The sequence below is a fragment of the Protopterus annectens genome, chromosome 13.part0 (assembly GCF_019279795.1).
Source record: "Protopterus annectens isolate FY-2018-M chromosome 13.part0, PAN1.0, whole genome shotgun sequence".
Classification (NCBI taxonomy): domain Eukaryota; kingdom Metazoa; phylum Chordata; order Ceratodontiformes; family Protopteridae; genus Protopterus; species Protopterus annectens.
Genome location: NC_056747.1, coordinates 961,822,952 through 961,844,389, shown reverse-complemented (window position 1 = coordinate 961,844,389; position 21,438 = coordinate 961,822,952). Strand labels below are relative to the sequence as shown.

Below are 21,438 nucleotides of genomic sequence, written 5' to 3'. Positions count from 1 at the left end.
GCTATGTGCTATGCTGTAGAGTACATATATACCCTCGCTATGTGCTATGCTGTAGAGTACCCATATACCTTCGCTATGTGCTATGTGCTGTGCTGTACAGTACCCATATAACCTAGCTATGCGCTATACTGTTGAGTACCCAGACACCCACGCTATGTGCTATGCTGTGGAATACCCATATTCAAATGATCTTTTTATGCCACATCGGTTGCTGCAGTATGCATGAGAAAGGAGACATGGGTGATAAAATGTCTGTACAGACTGCTCATAAAGGTTTCCACTTATCTGATATCAATATGTTCTCATTTTCTCAAAGCAACTGCACACCTGTCAGACAGGGAATCTACAGCATACAGCAAATAGACTGGGGATGTGTGCTTCAAATTGCTAAACTGGGCAGTGTGGCAGACTTTAGTGCACACTGAAGTCACAGCAAGGTCTTCACTTTGGCAACACAAACACACCATCTGCCAAGAGTGGAGGGAGGGTTAATATAAGAACATGAGCCTGACCATAGGTACTCAACTTCTAACCGTATCCTAAAATTAAAAGATGTTTCAATCTGGAAGGAGAAAACTGGGTCTATGTTACATTATCGAATGATGAAAAAAGCGAATGCTCTTTCATCAAACTTGAAAGGTTGACACCACTAAACAGCAAAGACACGGAACAGTGATTTTTTTCCCAGGGAAAATAATCACTGCTCCTCAAAAAAAAAAATTCAAACACAAAATAAAGTGGGAGGCTTCAACCCCCACACCCGCAATGTGGAGGAATGTGCCCCCCACACCCCCCTACTTAAATATACCAACTCTGAGATTGCACCATAGTGGAGGAAATGGCAAAGTCCCAAAGACAGCCCACAGACTTTTTTCCCTGGGAAAAAAATGGATGTCCCGTGTCTTCGCTGTTTAGTGCTGTCAACTTTTACAGTTCGATGAAAGAGCGTTCGCTCTTTTCATCTTTTGATAACGTAACATAGACCCAAGAAAACCCTTGGTTCTCACGACAGTCTGAATTCAAGAATGAATGCAGTAACTAGTCATATGGTAAGGACTAGAAGCCATGGCAGGTTTGAAAAAGGGCATATGAAGTACTACAGTCATATATTTTACTGAATTGCAGTTATCCAACTGGAAAAGTTATTTCCTTCCATTCCTGTATGTAAATGCTTTGAAACACAAAAACTGGAATATTGGCATTTAGAAGGTTCAAGAAGAAATATGAATGGCAGCATGCAGTCTTTTGGTAAATGCACAATTAGAAAGACTCGTTTAAGCTTGAGGAAACAGTGCTCCCATACTGACAATCCATAAAATTTCTGTCTTATTAAGTACATCATGCAAGCTCATTGTGTGTTTCCTTTCAGTGGTACATTTGCCAGTACTTGTTAGGACAGAAACTACACATACATGGCTTTTAGTATGTTTGAACAAAGCTTTACTTTCTCTCTTACAGTGAATATCACTCAGACATTTTCTATTCTGAGACTTGAGGAAGCCTGATGTTTGGCCAGTGTCAAAGGCTGCATGTGAGCCAGGCTTGTTTACTAATGATAAAATCCTCGGTGAGCAATCATTCATTCATTACAGTTTGATTCCTGCATTTTTCTTCAAAAGATCAAGGTTGTAATAATCTGGAAATTTCCCCTTTCCCCAAGAATGTGCAGCTTTGGGATTGGTATATTTAAGTAGTGGGGGTGTTTGGTGGTGCAGCCCCTCTTTATCAGAGTTTAGATGATTTGCTTTCCCACAGATTTTTGGTTGCAAATAATGTTCTTAGTTTAGTGATTTCATTCACTTATGGACAACTTATCTTATGTGTATTTACCATAGCAAAGGGTCTAGTATGTTGGACTTAAGTACAAACATTGCAACTGATACATAAATTACTACCAGTGGGTTTGGATATGGAATCTTTTAAATCATGATTATTGACCCACACATTTCTTATGATGGCACAAAATATGTGCAAAATTCTGCTGTTTCTGCATACAAACCTAGACTTACTAAAATGAATGGAACTTAATTTAGCTCCTGATAAAGCTGGGCAGAACTTCTGACACATTTCCCTGTACTTATAATTATTAGTCTCATATGTTGTGAATATGCACTGTGCAACAATATGTGTCTCATTTCTGTGGATGAGTCTGAGTATGCCTATCATGATGAGCATGTTGCAAATTCAATGTAATGCCAAATTTGCTGTTGTTTAACTATGTTATTGATGTTCATGATGTATTATGACAAACACTTGTTGGGTGGCACTATACAAACTTCCTTATACCAAAAAAGTGTATTTATATAAACTATTTTATTAGCTGCTGCTAATTGTCACCCACAGCATACATCTAGAAACATCCCTGAATAAGAATTCATGCATTTGACATAGATTTGCTATAGGGCATGCAATCTGGCTTTCACTGATACAGTTATTTGTCAGGTAGAGCCGTATTCTGTGGATGAGGTATTACACTACTGGGACAGCAGATTGGTTACTGAGGCACAAAGTGGGACAGCAGATTGGTTACTGAGGCACAAAGTGGGACAGCAGATTGGTTACTGAGGCACAAAGTGGGACAGCAGATTGGTTACTGAGGCACAAAGTGGGACAGCAGATTGGTTACTGAGGCACAAAGTGGGACAGCAAATTGGTTACTGAGGCACAAAGTGGGACAGCAGATTGGTTACTGAGGCACAAAGTGGGACAGCAGATTGGTTACTGAGGTACAAAGTGGGACAGCAGATTGGTTACTGAGGCACAAAGTGGGACAGCAGATTGGTTACTGAGGCACAAAGTGGGACAGCAGATTGGTTACTGAGGCACAAAGTGGGACAGCAGATTGGTTACTGAGGCACAAAGTGGGACAGCAGATTGGTTACTGAGGCACAAAGTGGGACAGCAGAATGGTTACTGAGGCACAAAGGCTGTTTTATTGAGTCCAGTCTTTGGGAGGGTGGAGGATATTATTTGGCATCTTCAGTAAAGGTGTCACAACAACTGGCTTCTCCCTTACTGCTTTAGGTATTAGTTAAGCCATCTTGTCAGCTAAGAGGAACACTCAGGCGTTTTAGATGGAAGGTCTCCTGCAGGATGTGCTAAAAAGAAAATAGGGGTCAGTGAGTTACCCCCTCTGTGCTTTTTCATGTTTAAACGTTCCCCAAACCAAGGGCCATCCTGATATCTAGAGTGAAAGACTCTTGTCATCATCAAGATCAGTGCTGAGGTGATCAATATCTAAGGCTTTTGTCCAGAAGTCAAGCCCATAGCTGACACTGCAAATGTCAAAGGTGTTGATATCTGTGCCTGCTTGTCCAACATCAGCCTCATAGGAATCACAGCAGGCAAAGTGTCCAGTAAGGAGTCAGGATGGTGGGGAAGAATAATTTACACAGAAGAGTGGCCTGTAATAGCTCCAGTATGAGCAGGGAAGGTCCAGAAACATAATTTGCTGGATCTCAAAGAATGTCACTACCTTTTTACTATAATATGTCTCAAAGGAAACAGAAGCACTTTAGTGAGACCTAAAAATGAGATGGAGGAAAGCCTAGTGTTTACAAAAAAGTTCTTAACTTTGGTATCAGATTTTGAGGAAGCAATATAAGTCTTAGTAAGTTAAACAGGTAAACTTTCAGGCACTAAAATCGCAGGTACCTAGATCACACAATAAGGTGAAAAGGCTGAAGGACTTTTCTCAAAACTTGGCTTCCTGGAAAGGGGATTTACAGAAAAATCTCTAAGTTTATCCACATAAACTAGATTATTCCTGCATGACTTATGCTTTCTATTCATAATTGTATCTTTGTCACTGAACTTTTCAGCCATAGGCTTGGCTCTCCAATTCAAAGGAGTGGACCTCATAAGGTAGACTGAGGGTAAATCTTCAAACTGGGCAGTTGCAGACCTTTCTTTATACTTTTATAGCAGTAACTTCTCTCTTCTTTCTTTCAGAGTAGTAAAATTAAAGGTTTAACATATTTTAGAAGTTCCATTAAAATCTGCACCTCCCAAGTAATACATAAAGAACACGTGCAGATCATGAGGTGGAGTTTTCTTCTCACACTTTCATTTTTTAAAAGCTTTGCACCCCATAATAAACTACAGTGCTGTACCCAGGAAAGACAGGACTGACAAACAAAACAGCAATCACTTGTCTAGCACAGGGATATTAGCCACACAAGTAACACAAGTCAGCTAAGAAGCCAAGGTGCCAACAATAAACTAAACCAACTAAAATAAAATACAAATAAGGAGTAAACTTATCTTTTTTGTCAGTTCTCAAAATAGAATGGTTTAAAAAAATGAGTGCAAAGTCTCTAATAGAGCTAAGAAGTGTGAAGGTGAGAAGAAATGCCAAGGATGGTAGGGGAAAACAGAGTCAGCAACTGTCCTGAGAAAAATCAAGTATGCTGAGCACCTAACCTGAAATTTGTTAAACAGTAAGTTGAAGAAAAAAACAAAGACAGACAGTAGATTTGGAGAAACTGAAAAATGTTCAGTGAAAATGACAAAGAAATGCCAGAAGATAGCCTTAGACATTTTCAGATGCACACACTTATGCACGGCAAGAGAGAGATGAAGAGGAAGCTTGCAGGTAAAGCATTATGGGTAAGGAGGAGTAGGAGTCAAGTAGTCTGGAATAGTTTTAGATGATGTGCTGTCTAAATCCTGCTGTCCTTAGTCCTGATATTTGACAAGGATAGCTCTTCTGATCTCAGGCTGAGAGTTTATATGGTTAATTATGCAAATAGACATGTTTTTCATATTTCTCTAAACATCTTGGTAAAAGCAAGAATTAACAGTGGAATTGTTTGTAGTTATATGAAAGCTTAATCCTGGCTGAACAAAAGTGCTTCTGATATGTAGGATGATTTCCAAAACAGTAAAAAATGCTTATGAATATTAATGGACTATATTTCTAGATTTTTCTTCTTAAACTATTTTACTAATTGAAAGGGTTTCAATGTGTTGCATTATTATCATTGTAAAGAGGATTTTTTGCTGTACAACATTATTTGAATTTTTAATAATATTTAATATTTGCATGAGTTTTATATTTGCTTGGCATATGTATTTTTGGGTCTATATCAGAACATTGAAGTATTAAAACTTTGAATGTTCTGATATCGAACACTATTCAGCGAAATCTAAGAATAATGAAGCTGCAGAACAGTGAATTCTTTCCTCGGGAAAGAATTCGGTTGGCCATTTCTGTGACTTCACTATTCTTGGCGCTGTGGTGGAAAGTTAAGGGTTGGGTTCAGGTAAGTGTGCAATTGTTTGTATGTTAGGGTTAGGGGTGGGTTAAGTGAGATAGGGTTAGGGTGCGGGTTAGGCGTGTGTGTGACAGTGACAAGCTTTAGGGTTAGGGGTGGTTTAAGTGAGTTAGGGTTAGGGCGCAGGTTAGGTGATTGTGCGATAGTAACAGACCTTAGGGTTAGGGTTTGGGTTAAGGTAAGTGGGTAGATAGTAGTGTATGTTTAGTTTAGTGTAGCATTAGATGTAGGCATTTAAGTGTATGTGTGTGGTTGCTGTTTGTTTGATGTGCTTGTGTTGTGTGTATGTGTTTCAGAGCAGCAAATTTTTTCCATGGGAAAAAATTCGCTGTTCTGAATGTTCGATATTTTCATGTTTAGATGTTTTGGGGCCAATGAAATTGCATTTGCTATTTCCATTTTTCGATAACGTGATATAAACGCGTATTTTTAAGCTGACTTTTGAGAAAAAGACCAGGAATAAATATATATGCAGACTGCTAAAGGTATAACTTTCCATTTGGTATGAAAGAGCTAACTTTTTTGATAATTTTGGATACCAAATTATAGAAAGGTACTCTACACAAATATATTATATGAACATGCTCATAAACCTTCAAGAAAAATTCATAAATGGTCATGTACCAACAGAGAAACTTAAGTTCTGCAGAATATATAACATGCATTTTAGAACGTCTAAGACTTTAATATTTCAAAAATGTTTTACTTGCCTCAAATCCCAACTGTGTGTCTATTTGTTAGATGTTCTATTTCTAACTATACCATACCATACCATTTTTGTAACTCTAAATTTTAAATAACCAGGATTCAGAAAAGTAACCCCAAAATATAGTAAGACAAAAATATGTATTGTTTGGCATTAATGGGGTTGCTTAGATGGCTAATAAAGTATAATATTTGACTAATTTGTAATTTTTTCATGAAGACTTCAATAATATATCCCTTAACTGGACCAGGCGCTATAAAATGAGCCCTGTTTCGGTTGAACTTGACCACTGGATGTATAGTGAGTAACACAGTTTTCAGTTTACTTCCTATGGCATACTTCTTTTAATGTCTTTTTGGCTTATGCACAACTTAATGTAATTTTCTTTAATAGATCTGATTCTTACTATACATGTAATAATACATGGAGCCAATATTATTAAGATGCAGATTATTTTTGTTTTTTACCTGGCATACAGTTGTTGTTGTTTGTCTTTCGGCTTTTCCCGGTTAGGGGTCGCTACAAATAAGTCACTTAACCAGATCAATAACCAAAAAATACACTTGTGTTAAACATTTCTTTTTAGGTAATATTCATCCATCCCCTGCTTATTCGTGTAATCCATTCCAGAGTCACTGGGGACCCAGAGCTACCCTGGCACTCAGTGGGCCCAAGACACATTCTGATTAATCTCAGGTAAGCTGACAATCTGTTGCAAAATGTGAACAAATGCAGATTTTCAAACAAATGGCATACACACCAACAGGTAACTTAGAAGACTGACAATTCACACACAGCATACCTTTGGGATGTGGAAGAAAACTGAAGCAAAAGCCTATGGATAGAGAAGAAAAACATGTAGACTCTGCACTGAAGGCATCCTAGGTAGGAATCAAACCAGGAACCAGCTGATGGGCAACAGCAGAACTAACTTTTATACCAATGTGTCACCTTCCCTAATAAATGAATGAACTAGTAGTAAAGGTGCTGCTTTTTCTTGGCTGCAGGTACTGTACAGGAACAGTATTGAAATGTCAGAATGGAATAGTTCTATACCAATGGTGCCTTACCATGCACTTTATGCAATAACTGTTTCATCTTGCATGCATATATTTCTGTGGCATAATGAATTGTTCAAAAAAATACGTGGGGAACTACATACATGGCTGAATAGAACTTGACTGAATTCTGAAAGCCCAAGTATGGCGAACCAGCAGAGTTTCCAGTACACCTTGGGAATGTTATGAACTCTATAGGGCTGCCTGACAAGCACACAACTTATTTGTGATCACATCACACACGTGTGATCAGAGATGAGTGAAATTCACTGAATGCAAATAGCATTCAAGACTTAAAAAAGCACAAGACAAAAGCATTTTTGAAGGGGGCAATTCCCCTTACTCCCTATAATTAGTGGGGCTGCATCCCTACACCCCTGCTATTTATACATGCCAACTCTGTGGCTGCAATAACACAGGGAAAGGAGGACACCCCACAGTACATTGTGCAGTTTGTAGTGGGAAAAGCTGACCAGTTGCACACAAATCATTAGTCTAATTTTCTCCCTCAGCTCAAAGGGACACACACCATCTTCTTTCAGATAAAGTCTGATATAAAAGTGGTTCCACCTACAGCTCCGTGGTCTCCACCTACACACCCAGTTAGAAAATAAGTTCCAGTAAGTACTCTTTTATAGGAACAGACAAAACTACCCTGAGCAAATTTGAAACTCTCCATAAAACAGAGAAATCCCATGGCAAGTTTAACTGATTCATGACTGGCCAGAAATCTAATACTAAAACCTCTCAACTGTCTAGATTTTTGTCTCATATTTATGGTTTGTTCCTCATAAAGTTTGTGCTTTCTGGCAAGTCACTGAGGATTGAAGTCACTAAATTATGACATACATTTGAATTTCAGACTTCATACCCTTAAAATAATGCATGCTAACACAAATCCTGTTATTCTAGCAACTTTCTAAGTTTATAAGAATGATATTTAAAATCTGACTGCATTTTTGGGCATTTGCCCCCCCATTATTTTAGGCTTTGTTTAGATTTTTTGCACTAAGCGGTTGAAAGGTATGTCATCATTGCAACAATAAGAAAACCAATTAACTTTTGCAGAAAAATTTTAATATAACCAGATGGATGGTAAATGAGGAGAAACTGGTCTACAGTTCACTCCTTCTCTGAGGACATACTCAGAGAAGATGGAAGTCTTTCTCTTCACTTGGGCCTATTCAAGTCTGAACAAAGGAGATGTTAGTCTTTCTATTCACCTGGGCCTAATCAAGTCTAGACAAAGGAAATGTTAGTCTTTCTTTTCACCTGGCACTATTCAAGTCAAAAAATATCTAACCCTCTACTGATATTACTCTGTTTAGGGCTCTGACTAACTGGGAAACCAAGTTAAATAGCATCTGCTAGTTGATGTCCAAAGTTCTTTTCCATCCAGTTCTCCACAATAAATGGCAGGTCCAACTCTTAAAGCAAGTATGAAACTGTGATGCAAACCCTTGATGTGCCTGTCAGAAAATGGATCCTGTCTCAGAGTTAAAGACAAAAAGATGTCTCCCTAGGTACAAACAGTAGACAAGGAGGATACTGTCACATGAGGTTTAACTTTAGAGTGTCAATCTGTTATTCAAACTGGCACATGTCCATCTGTATGCAAACCTCTCAGATATACAGATTTTCACAGAATGTCCAGATTTTTGCCTCATATTTTTGGTGTGTTCCTCCTAAAATATATACCTTTCTGGCAAATAGCTGAGGATTGAAGTCATTAAATAATGACAAATATTTGAGTTTAAGACTCCACATCCTTCAGAAAATTCATGCTAATGCAACACCTATTATTCTATCAACTTTCTAAGTTTGTAAGAGCAATATTTAAAATCTGTCCCTATTTGTTCCCCTGTCATTTTAGGCTTTGTCCAGAATTTTTGCTCTAAGAGGTAGAGAGATGCAGCCAGGGTGGTTGTTTTGTCACTCTGGTTTGTAAAGAATTTGACAAATACTTTCAGCCAACAAATAAAAAGATAAAAAAATCTGACCCAATTCAGATAGCTTGGGTTGCTAGGAACTCTTAACTACTCAGAAAGCTCTGAAGCAAGTAAAACGAATAATTACATTATAAATGTATAACAGTAGACAGTTCACATTACCTGACAGACCTAATGGTGTATCTCTGTTCTGTGTCCAGAGTTCCCATGGTTGGAGGATGGTTTGAAGGTGCAGAGTGGTAAAATTCATGTTATTCTCAGCTTAGGCTTATTGGTACTAAAACAAGAAGTCCTTGTAAGTAAAGAAAACAATGCTGTTGTGGTTCTTTTCCCTGGTTACTTATTCTTAAAATGGGTGCAAGCAGATGAGCATTGCTCTAGTTAGTATGTTTTAACAAAAATGCCACTTCAAAAACACAAGATTTGAGAAGAGTGTCTTCATTCTTAGATCTGCCCATGTGGAAGAGATATATGATTGACAGATGTATTAATGCTGTCAAAATGGTTTAGTGCAACTGTAATTCAGACACAAAATAAAATAAGTAAAACTCAAAGATTGAATCATAAAACTACAAACACGAACATATATAAAATATGTATATGACTATTTTGGAAAAGATTAAAGTTATGGACCTAGTTGTAGTGTGGCAAACATTGGGCTGTGGTGTATATGGCATCCAAGTGGAATTCAAGCATCAGCATTGCTAATGAGCTCAAAATTAAACTTTACCATGGACTTTAGATTGTAAGCAGATAAATAAAAGCAAAGAGGTCTTGCAGGATTATGCCTCTAAGGGAACTGGGTGTGCTGCATCCTGTGATAATGATTCTGCAAAAGCTTTCATCTAAACTTCTTCAGATCTGCCTGAGGATAGATTAAACACTAGATGAGTTATGGGATCCAGCTATTGGTGTTATAATTTTATTTAAAATAGAGAGTTGGAGTGATGTGTGGTAGTATAATTTAATATTTTAGCTTGGGGTATTATTTCATTTGTGTTGTGCAGTTTTAAACTGTGTGACTGATCTAGACGTGTGATATGCATAGAGCTAACCTGTAATTAGTTTAACATGGGTTTGGCCATAATGTTAATTTTAGTGTGCCCTGTTGTAAAATCCAACTGATACTGTGGGAGATATGACAGTGAGACGTAAATTACTTTATTATGTATGCTATAACTTGTTTATTTTTTAATCTACCCTTAGGCAGATCTGAAGGAGCTTAGGTAAACAATGTTTGCAGAATCATTATTGCAGGATGCCAGCACACCTAGTTCCCTTAGAGGTATAACCCTGCAAAAACTATTTGCTCATATTTATACACTTATAATTTAAAGTCCATGGCAAAGTTTATTTTTAAGCTCATTAGCAATACTGATACTTAAAATCCACTCAGACAATATATACACCCCAGCCCAATGTTCCACAAACTACCACTAAGCTCATAACTTTAATCTTTTCCAAAATACCCATATTCAGAATTTTAATACATTATTGTTTGTAGATTTATGTTTCAATCTGGTAAGGTTTACTTATTTTATATTGCATTTTAATTAGCTTGTGCCAAACCATTTCAGTACCATTAATGCATTATTTACTTAAATGTCAATCATATATCATGCCCACATGGGCAGGTCTAAGAATTAAGAAAATCCTCTCAAATCTTGTATTTAAGAAACATAATTTTTTGTTAAAACACACTAACTAAGGAAAAAGAACTACAATGGTGACGCAAGTATTTTCTTTACTTACAATGACTTCTTCTTGTAGTACCAATAGGTCTAAACTGAGAATAACCTGAACTTTACCACTCTGCACCCTCAAACCATCCATGTGAACTCTGAATACTGAACAGGGATACAACATTAGGTCTGTTAGATAACGTAAACTGTCTATACTGTTATATGTTTCATACTTAATTATAAATCAACTACTTTGCCATTAGCTGCAGGATGTCATAGTGCTCATTTCTAAGTAAGCCATTAGCACAGATTACACACAGGCCTGTTTTGTTCCAAGGCTTTGAACTCTCTTTGTTTCTTTCCTATAAGACACAGTACTGTCTCTGTGTCTTAGGTGTGTAATTTTGATATTCTTCACATATTACCCCTCTTCACTTTACACCCTGGGCATTATAACTTTCTTAAATAAATTAGTCTGAACATTGCAGCATGATATATTGCATTTCTTTGTGGTGATCATACTGGTTTGCATAAATTATGATTTGTTTGGTATTTGATTAATATAATTCTGTCACCACAAAGTATTTGTTCATGACACCCTAATGAATGGTGCAGTAGGTTTTCAGAAGAGCACATGTCAGTGTTTTGGTGTTGCTAATCGTGATTCCGTCAATGGAATATAGTTCATCTCTTCTGATTCTTTCTTTATCTTTACCCCAATAAATTCTGCAGGTTTTTCTGCTGACAGCAGTGGCTGGAAATAGTCACTTCTTTCAGTTGCTATCTTACAGCACTTTTATACTAAGTATTTTCAAAAGTAAGGAAAAGGAGTTACTTTGTATGCTTGGCAGGAGCTTACATAGCCAAATGTGTTAGATGACTTGAATTTCTAACATATAAGTCATTTTAATCATTTGGAATAGTTTAACTTTGCTGCAGACCATTATGCAATTAAATGATGGGTTCTCTTTTGTTTTCTATTTTTTTTGCATTTTCTAAAATACGTTCATTAAAATTTAGTTTAAATGAGAGACTGATTCTCACACATATGCTGGTAGGGGTATTCATTAATAACTGCAAAATAAAGTCTGGTCCATACTTTAAATGTACTGGAAGGAGATAATAACATTATATGTGACTCATCTCTTACATTGTTAAGTTTCATCTCAGCATTTCCATCTCTGGTAAACTGATTGGTCAGGTGATACAGGACAGTTCTGCCTCGTTTCCGTGCGGCACTGAAGTGAGATCTTCCTGTTTTTTTGTTCCTTTGCTTTTCTTCTATAAGAAAAAAAGATACAGTTATGCAGTTACGTATTCTTCTGAAATATAATATGACTCACCTAATTACGCAGTTTAAGAATATTATGAGAAATACAAAAATTCTTCAGGAGATGTACATGCATAAGTGTAGGAGGGCGGTGTCAGTTATAGAGCTTCCTGATACTTAGGGAAATAAAGATCAGGCAGACTTTTTTGTAAGAAGGGTTCACAATCAATGTTGCAATAAATTAAAACAGAAGAAATACAAAAATCATTATTCAAATGAAAGAAATTTGTTCCACTATGTCAACTTTCAATCTCATCGTTATTATAGGGAGACAAAACCACTGGAGTTTGGTTTACTATAATAAGAAACTCACCACAAAATGAAAGAAAACAAAGTACATGATCCTTGATGAGCCTTCCTCCTCTCTGTTGTAATACAGATGTCTATGATCAAATTTTATCTCTGTCTTAGAGAAGATGTCCCCCTTCAGAAACCCAGGCATCACACACAACGTGCAGCTCTTTGGCTAAAACTGGGTCACATACATTTTGTTTGTGTGTGTGTGTGTGTGTGTGTGTGTGTGTGTGTGTGTGTGTGTGTGTGTGTGTGTGTGTGTGTGTGTGTGTGTGTGTGTGTGTGTGTGTGTGTGTGTGTGTGCGCGCACTTTTTTCTCTTTTTATGGTTTATGGTTCTCATGCATCAGTGGCCTTTACAATCTGCAAGACTTGACCCCCTGTTTCACATCAAAGGGCTGCTCCTGCACTCCAGTCTTTTTGTTTACATTTTGTTCCCACTCTGGTCTGTGTCAACAGTTGTACCTTATTTCCATTAGGGAATTGTTTCCACTGATTGCTAGGATTATCACAGATGCCCTGTTCCTCAATGCCATTGAGATTGTTACCATCCTATCTAAGGCTTTACTTCACATTTAAGTAATTCATATAACTAGATGTTTTATGTATAATATCCTCCTTATTCATTCAGTGTCATCACAGTGATTTTCCATGACTCAGACTTATGCGACAGTTCATGCAAACCTCTATTCTTCCTTTTTTGAGCATCCTCCTGTCTATTCAAAAGCTAGGAAAACATCACAGCTTACTTAAATACTTGTAATCATTTACCAGCCTTCTAAATATGTATTCTCTAATTTCAAATCTGCCCTAAAGGCCCACTTCTTATCTATTTCTTCTACGACTGCCTCTCCTTTGTTCTGATGTATTTCCATCTTTTTTCCTCCATCTATACTGCTACAATTTGCTTTCATCTACAATCTATCATTTTCCTATGCTATACAAACTGGTTCTTGCATTGTTTCTCCGCTCTTTTTTATCACAGGATTCCTATAACTGAAATGGCAAATGCTAACACTACATTTTCTATAATGCTCATTATCCATGCTGCACCTTTTCCACTCTCTGCACTTACATTGTCATGTATTGTTGTTCACGATGTTATGTTATATAGGGGGCCCTAGCTGTTCTACACAACCAAATTAATAAGTATACTTCTCACTGAAACAAAATTGAGTGAATGTCTGTTGGGAAGAACAATACAAAAATATGTTTTCGTAGTGGAGGGGGGTCAACTGTTTGTCATTTCTGGGAGAACCTGGAAAGTGTTTATAGTGACTAAGGTACCAAAATACACCTTTTTGATGTTTCCTTTACAAAGATGCCATAACAGACTACTGTGTGAGTAAATTATATTTTCTATTGGGGGTGGGATGTTCCTTGTTAGTTTAAACACGTGAACATGTTCTATTTCTTTTCATCTTCTCATATCAACTAGCAAGTCATAGAATACAAGTTTAAATGTCACTTTCTTCCTGTTTTTTTTCTCTAGTTTAATAGTAAGATTTTTCACTCTAATATTTTCTTTAACTTCCAAAAATTTCACATTAGAAAAAAAGGCAAAACTTATTTTTGTTTTGGTGAGACCTTGGGGTTGTTAATTACTTACTAGTTGATGTGAGAAGATGTGGGAAAATGGACCGTTTCCCATGTTTAAACTAAGAAGGAACACCAGTTTAAGGTTTCATTTAGAAAACTAACCGCACAGATGGCTCTGTGAGTAAATATGATTCCCCTCCTTCACTGCTAAGACTACATACGTCTTGCTTATCTTTTGCATTTTTATGGTTATTTTGCTCAAAGATATCTCTTTGAAATGTAAATGTTACATATTTAAGGTAGAAAGCAATTCTTGTGTTGATTCTTGTGAGGCTGATTAACTGATTGTGAACATGACATTGTTTACGTGTTTAAATTAAGGAGACACATTTCAATGTTTCCTTGTGACAGCTGACAAACCTAACGAACAGCTGTATACATCAGTTTTAGCTGTATACCGACATTACTTTCTTACTTTGTTTCTATCATTTTATTGCAGTTATTTTACTTAATACTTTTCTTCTTCAGTTATAGAATAGCTAGCTTAAGGAAAAAAAACAAACCTTGAAGGTATTCAGAAACATGCAATACATTACACAAATCCATTTCCAGCAGGTTTGCACAGTGCAATATGTGTTTCCAGTTCAGAGGCCACTGTAGCATAACAGTGGTATGCAACTGCAGGTAGGTAATGCTGCAGCAGTCTACCAGACATCACTACATACACTTGCAGCTGCCTGGGGGGAAGGGGACTACTTCCAAGTACCTATGTGAACTTCCCCTGTGCCTTACATCAGGATTGAAATAGCATGGTACTCTCCTGTGTAATTCATGGAACAAAGGTATGGAAATGTATATATTTTTATGCAACATACCATTTGCTTTCTTTGACAGGGGGTAGGGCTGCTGCCACTAGAGTATGTAAGTATGGCAACAGTGAATGGGGGGTATATATGCATTAGTCCATGTGTTTATGCACAAGTCTGGATGTTAGTATGTGTCAGTGCAATAGTGTTGTGAAGGTTAGTATGGGAACCCTTACTGCAGTAGTTCCACCTGTAGTAAGGGTTTGATTCAGAGACATCAAATAAGTTGTTAATGACATTTTGGCCAGTGTAACTTTTTCATATTTATGAATCATTTGTTATCATGACACTGCTACTAGAATTCATAAGCAAAGCACAAGAAACACTACTTCAAGTTTTTTTGTCCAGCTTCCAGAGTAGAAAGCATGATGAATAATATGATTAAATATTTTTAGAGGGTAGGGAGTATATACTAAAACTGCTCTCGTCCTATTTTTTTTTCTTTTTTAATTTTGTTACAGTGCTATTTTGCTCATATTTTTCTTGAGGTTTTAACATTTCTAGGAGGTGACAATAAGCAAACATTGCATTTCATTTTAAAAAAACAATATGTGATAAACTTGCTTGTGAATTATGGGAGAAGCTCAAAACTGTTTTTGTGTTTAAACTAACATGGAACACCGATTCAAAGATTCCCTCAAATGGTTAATGGAACAGACTGCTATGCAAGTAGATCTGATTTTTTTGTTTACATTATTTAGTTTAATTATGCATTAACACAGCTTTTTTGTTGCTGATTTTTTCTTATTTCACTTAAAGTTTTCCACTGAGGTCTAAAAGCACTGGTTAATACAGACATCAGTCTTTTATGTGATGTCTAGGTAAGTTAACTGCATGGGAATTGTGGGAGGAGCCAAACTTTTTTTTTTATGCATTTAAAGTAAAAGATCAAAGTTTCATTCATACAGATGCTGAACAAACTGCTGTGTCAACACATCAGATTTTCATCTTTTCTATACCTGCATTGTGCTATTTCTGTTTTTCTATTGCTTTATTGCATTTTATTGCATGCATGCCAAGTCTGTCTATAGGATTTGAATTAATTCTTAGTTATAAGGATGCACAAGTAGAGTTGAATATATTTTGCTGCCATAGAAGTATCTGTGGTGGTGGTGCTGCAGTAGTGTTGTCGCCTCACAGTAAGATGCTGTCTGGTTCGATTCTCAGCTAGAGTGTCTTCTGTGTGGAGATATGCGTGAATGGGTGTACCTTCGTTGAAGGTTGTGTGTCAGGGCTGGTAACTCGACATGTAAAAATCAACTATCAATCATTAGCGGACTGGATTTCTGCTGTGGTGACCCCTAATTGGGAAAAGCAGAAAGACACAAACAAACAAGTATCACAGGTTCATATTTTAATATGGTATTTGCTAGTGCTAACAGAAAATAAAGTTGTGCTGGGGTGAGAGAAAAATCAGTCCATTAGAACTTTTAAAAACTATGCCGTTAAGTATCAGTTTCAAAATACTTATTACTAGAAAATTAATTTCTAGAGATTTAAAAAAATCTGAAATGTTTAGAAGCCCCTTCAGACTGTGAGGGCCTAAGCTGTAGCCTGTTTTCTTCTGCCTAAACCCAGTCCTGACTACACCCAGTGATCTTCCAGCCACCTCTTCTAACACACATACACATACACACACACACACACACACACACACACACACACACACACACACACACACACACACACACACACACACACGCTATGTTCTCTTACCACAGTTGTAGTAGGACAACATGGGCTTCATGTCCTCCTGTTAGGCATTCTTTCATTGACTCCAGCTGTGAAACTGTATTTTCAAATTAAGACCAATAAAAAAAAGAATTAAAAGTATGGTTTTTAGATTAATAATACAGGGACTACAATGAAATCAGTCAAATACCAAGGAAAAAAAACTAGAGAGCTGTGCTTCACAGCATTATTTAAAGCGGAGCACATGAAAATCATTAATTCTTACATCAAAATAATGTTGTTATATGGTACAATTTTACAAGCCAATTTAAAGAAAATTGTCTATGCTAGAACTGCAAAGTTAATCTGATCATTAAAGGGGATGAAAATAAAAAAATTATAATAATATTAGGAAGTACAAAATAAATATCCAACAAGGAAACTTAACTTTGCAATAAACAACATGGAACTCACTAAACCTAAAACAATATTTCATGTAATTGCAGACAGAGTTTTTCAACAATTTTAAATGCACAAAAAATTAGAAGCTATGCACATTAACATAAAAGTATGCCACTGTATATCTCAGATAACGTGACTGACAGATCTCTAAACAAAACTGAAATTACTAGCTAAGTAGGTACAGACAATATTCCAGGCAGTTTACAATACAAGTTGATGGGTAACCTGGTCAAATATTTTATGTGTAAAATTTAACAAGTATCTAACAAAAAATATTTCATTGATCTATGGCAACTAGCTACAGTGCAATCATTAGTCAAAAGAGGCATCACTTCAGACCCTGATACATACAGACTGATAAAACTTAAAGTGTGTACTCAGCAAACTAATGGAGAGAATAGTACTGGAACTAATACAAAGAGGTACTTGGGTTTCTAGTATTTTCTCTCCCATTTCTTGACAATCGTTGAGCCATTACCATTACTTCCCAATTTGTTCATTCCTCTCTGGGCAATCAAAGATGGCAGTAGAGGGACTTGAGAGGTAGGGATCATGGTCTTCATGCAGTAGGGAGCTAGGGGATTTTCTTACGTTCTCAGTGACCTTCACTGTTGTCCAACAGCCATAGTGCATTGTCTGCTGTGTCATACTGAATGCAGATATGTACTTCAAGACATCCAATATGCGTAGCTAGAGTTCAATGTATCTTGGTGGGCTTGCACTCCTGTGTTCCACTTCCATCCATGGAGCGCAAACATACAGCTTGATGCACAGGTGTCTCGGTTGTGATAAGACTGGAACCAGCCTATTCACTTCATATAGGTAAACCAGCACTGGTTTTCAAAGCTCATTTCTCCTTGGTTATTTACTCCATTTCCTGGGTCACTAACCAATTACAGGTCATCTTGGGTATACTCACATTTCCCTTCCTCTGTGTTTTGGATCTGCTGAGGGCCTGTTACATTAAAGACGGCACTGCTTTTTATTACCTCTGAAGACTGGTTTATTTATTTGTTTGGATTCTGGAGCCTTACCTCAGCATTTTTATTTGGATTCAAACTAATATAATATGTTCTACAGCAGTTCATTTCATCCCCACCAAACGTTAAGAGTACTGAGACATCCCTTCCAATATCTAATATCCAGTATCGACCCTTCCCATATCTAATATCCAATATCCAACATCCAAAATATCCCATTACACAAATTTCTGCTATTCTCCCTTTTTACTTAGCTTAATCCTATCCCCTCTCCATTATCCAAGGTCCTAGAAGAATGTATCTCCTCCCAGTTGCTCCAGTATGTACTCTCTGATGACCTTCTATCCCCATCACAGCACAGCTGCTATCTTTTTACAGTGCTAACATGGCTCTTCTGTCCTTTTGACATGTAGTTCAGCTGCATATAAATAACTACTCTTTAGTATACACAGTCTTTCTTGATCTCTGTAAGGCTTTCAGAAGAGTCTCTCACCATAAACTTCCTCACAGACTGTCACATCTTGACCTCACAAAGTCTTCCTTCTCATGGTTTAGCTCCTATTTTTCTAACAAGCGTTCCAAGTGTTAAATAGTTACAGTCCATCATTTTTCCTCTTGCTATTCCTGTAGGAGTTCCACAAGACAAACCCATTAACTCTACCACTACTCAATATGCATTCAAGTCCACTACTTTCTGTTCTGCCAAATCCATGCATGAAATCCTATTACTAACCCAACAAGTCTTATCCTATGTATAATCCTCGTTCAATGACTCCACCTTCACCTTCACCTCTTCTAATGGGAAGGTCAGTCACACTAACCTGCTAGGATTAACCACAGATCAAATAATGGAATCTGACCTCCACATCAACAAACCACAAAATAAATAAATAAATAAATTAAAAATAATCAAAAACTGGGCTTGCTCTACTGAACTCAGAGTCCACCAGCAAATATATTGCAACTGGTTGACTTCTCCCACCAGCATTCAAGCCATCTGATGTTCTACACTGGAATAAACCTATAATAAAATACTCAGATTTGCATCCAACTTACCCTCAAACACCCATCACTGCAAAGCTGTCATGCAGTTAAATTGGCTCAAATTCCCTCATTGCCCTAAGCTCTAGTAACTATAACAATCTCCTAAAATACTACACTTTCCCCAAAACTGACCCTCACTGTCTCCACTGATGTCATGGTACTCCCTTTACCCAGCCCTTAGATCCTCTGATAAACCTTTGTCTAGCATCAGCTTCTGCAGTAACTCAAATGGGGATGCTGTCTACTCCTCCCAAGTAGCCAAACTCTGGAACACCTTTCAATTGCCTCTACAGGAAATAACAAACCCTCAGCTTTTCAAGTTGCAGGTAAAACATCAAATTCTCAACAATTAGATTTGACACTGTACGTCTCCACCCAAGTGATCTTTCATTTTTAAACTCCTCTGATCTTTTCTTAACTTCAACCAAACTCATAACCAGATAATCTCACTACTTCTATGAATACTCATATAACATTGTGAGATATTTTTAAAAAAATCAACGGAGATCTTCCTTTCTCCATTGCTACCTCTGCACAGCACTGATGTACTGCATAAGCGTGGGAGCACAAGTCCCTTACGCATGCACAGTACATCAGAAATGCTCCAGTATACCAGACAACTGCGGAAGGGCAGCACAGAGGTGTTATACAATGAAATTATTTAAGAAAAGTAAGTATTTTTTTTTTAAATAATGTCATTGAATAATAGCAATAACCCACGGCTGGGTGTGGGCAATGCTGGATTTACCCACGGGTGACTTTGGTCACTTGGGCTTTGCCCTTGTGACCAAACCACACCAACCATGGGTAAATCCAACATTACCCACACCCAGCCGTGGGTTATTGCTTAAATACACACCTCATAGCTAAAACACTAGAGACAAATGTGTGCAGCTAGATGCTTGAATACATCAATAAATATAATATTTTGTTGCAGAAAAAATGTATCTATCTAAAATTCAGTGCAGTCACTGCTACATACTTAGTAAAAGTTTGAATATTGTGGAGATGGATCTAATGTATGGTGCCTGCTTTAATGACCTAAAACATACAGTCTGCAATCACAAAATCCCATTGCAATCAAAAATATAATGTTACTCTCTGTATCACTCTCCAAACTTTTACCTCCTCATTCTTACAAAAGATCAAGTAGGAAACCCTTTTCTTCTCATTTCTGCACAATCACATTTGGGTTTATACCTAGATCAAGTTTTTTTAACCTGAATGTTGAAAAGGTAATTGAAAAAGTACTTAAAAAACTCAAATGTTTCTACACAATTTCGAGTTTTCTTACAAAGAAGCCAGGGAAACAACTGTTATTAATATCCTAATACCTCAACTAGAATATGCCTTACCTATATTATCCCTTAGCTGTTCTTACAATACAGTCCTGTTTTAAACTGCATTAAATACAATTCCATGTTTTATTAATTTAACCAGATTATAGAGAACATCGTTGTTTAGCCATACAGAATGCCAAAGAGCTTCCAGAGATTGGTAACTACCTATCAATACTTCAAACGTCAGTCTACCAAATGACTCATACTTCTCTTCACTTGCAAGTAAACTATGCACAAATACGATATATTACTTACTTCACAGCAAACAAAGCACTACTGTCAGTAAATCGCAAGTCGGCCTTGCCACTGCTAATACAAATTTCTGTAAAACTGGCTCAGCTAGCTGAAATAGAATACCTCAAAATTCAACAGTCTCTCCCAATTCAGAGATCTGCTAAAACAACGCCAAGATAATTACAAATGCAACTGTTTAACTGATCAGAGCTGACTCACTCATTATAATGAATAGGTTTGCCCTTCTGAATGCTACTCTGAAATACTTGTATTCTGGACTTTTGGAAAGTTCCTGTGTTGCCCATTTCCTTTCTTGGATAAAGGGAGGCTTCTTTGTTCACCAGTGGCAGTGGGGAGCTTAGAGCAGCCTATCTATCCCTGGAGGAGTGTTCCCAGCACATGAATCTGGTAGTCTATTGGCCATTTTAGGCCAATTTCTAGCTCTTTCAAGTCCCCCTGTATAAAACCTGCTTTAGCGCGGCTTTGCGCGATTTTGCGCATAGCGCAGCATCGGGCAGCGCCGCTTAATTGGGTTTAAACCATTCTCAGCTCCATAAAGTCTGCTCTTCACTTTTTCCCTTAGAACTGATCTAGTTCTCATAATAAACACCCTATTCCTACTCTAAAGCCTGGCACTTGCTCACTAAAGCAATTATATAAGTCAGCACTAAAAAATTAAAAGCACTACACCCTCACAAACTCCCCTTGAGTACCTTGTTCCCCACTGGCCCCTTTTTTCAATTATAAAGGAATTCCCAATACTATTTTAGCATGTCCAAAGGTCAGTTGTCAATCTCCTCTCCGTTCCAGCTGGTGAATCTGGGAATCTTGAGGCAATGTTACAACTGCCTCATGTACACAGACAACCCTCTCCTCCTCCCAACAAATTCCAACATATGTGAGAGATGCAACCATATAGCCAAACTGGAGGCTAAGCTCTCTCACCTCAGTACTGGCATAACCAGTGAGGAGGAGAAGGAAACCACACTCACTACAATTCCAGTCTCA

At 37.3% G+C, this 21,438-nt stretch overlaps 1 protein-coding gene across 1 annotated transcript in view; it reads right to left on the bottom strand.

Moving 5' to 3' along the window:
* Nucleotides 1-21,438, bottom strand: part of KCNH4 (potassium voltage-gated channel subfamily H member 4) — a 1,657,012-nt gene that overhangs the window by 1,117,797 nt on the left and 517,777 nt on the right. The window contains exon 4 of the mRNA XM_044054725.1: nucleotides 11,822-11,952. Within this exon, the coding sequence (XP_043910660.1) occupies nucleotides 11,822-11,952 (131 nt within the window). The remainder of the gene's footprint in view (nucleotides 1-11,821; nucleotides 11,953-21,438) is intronic.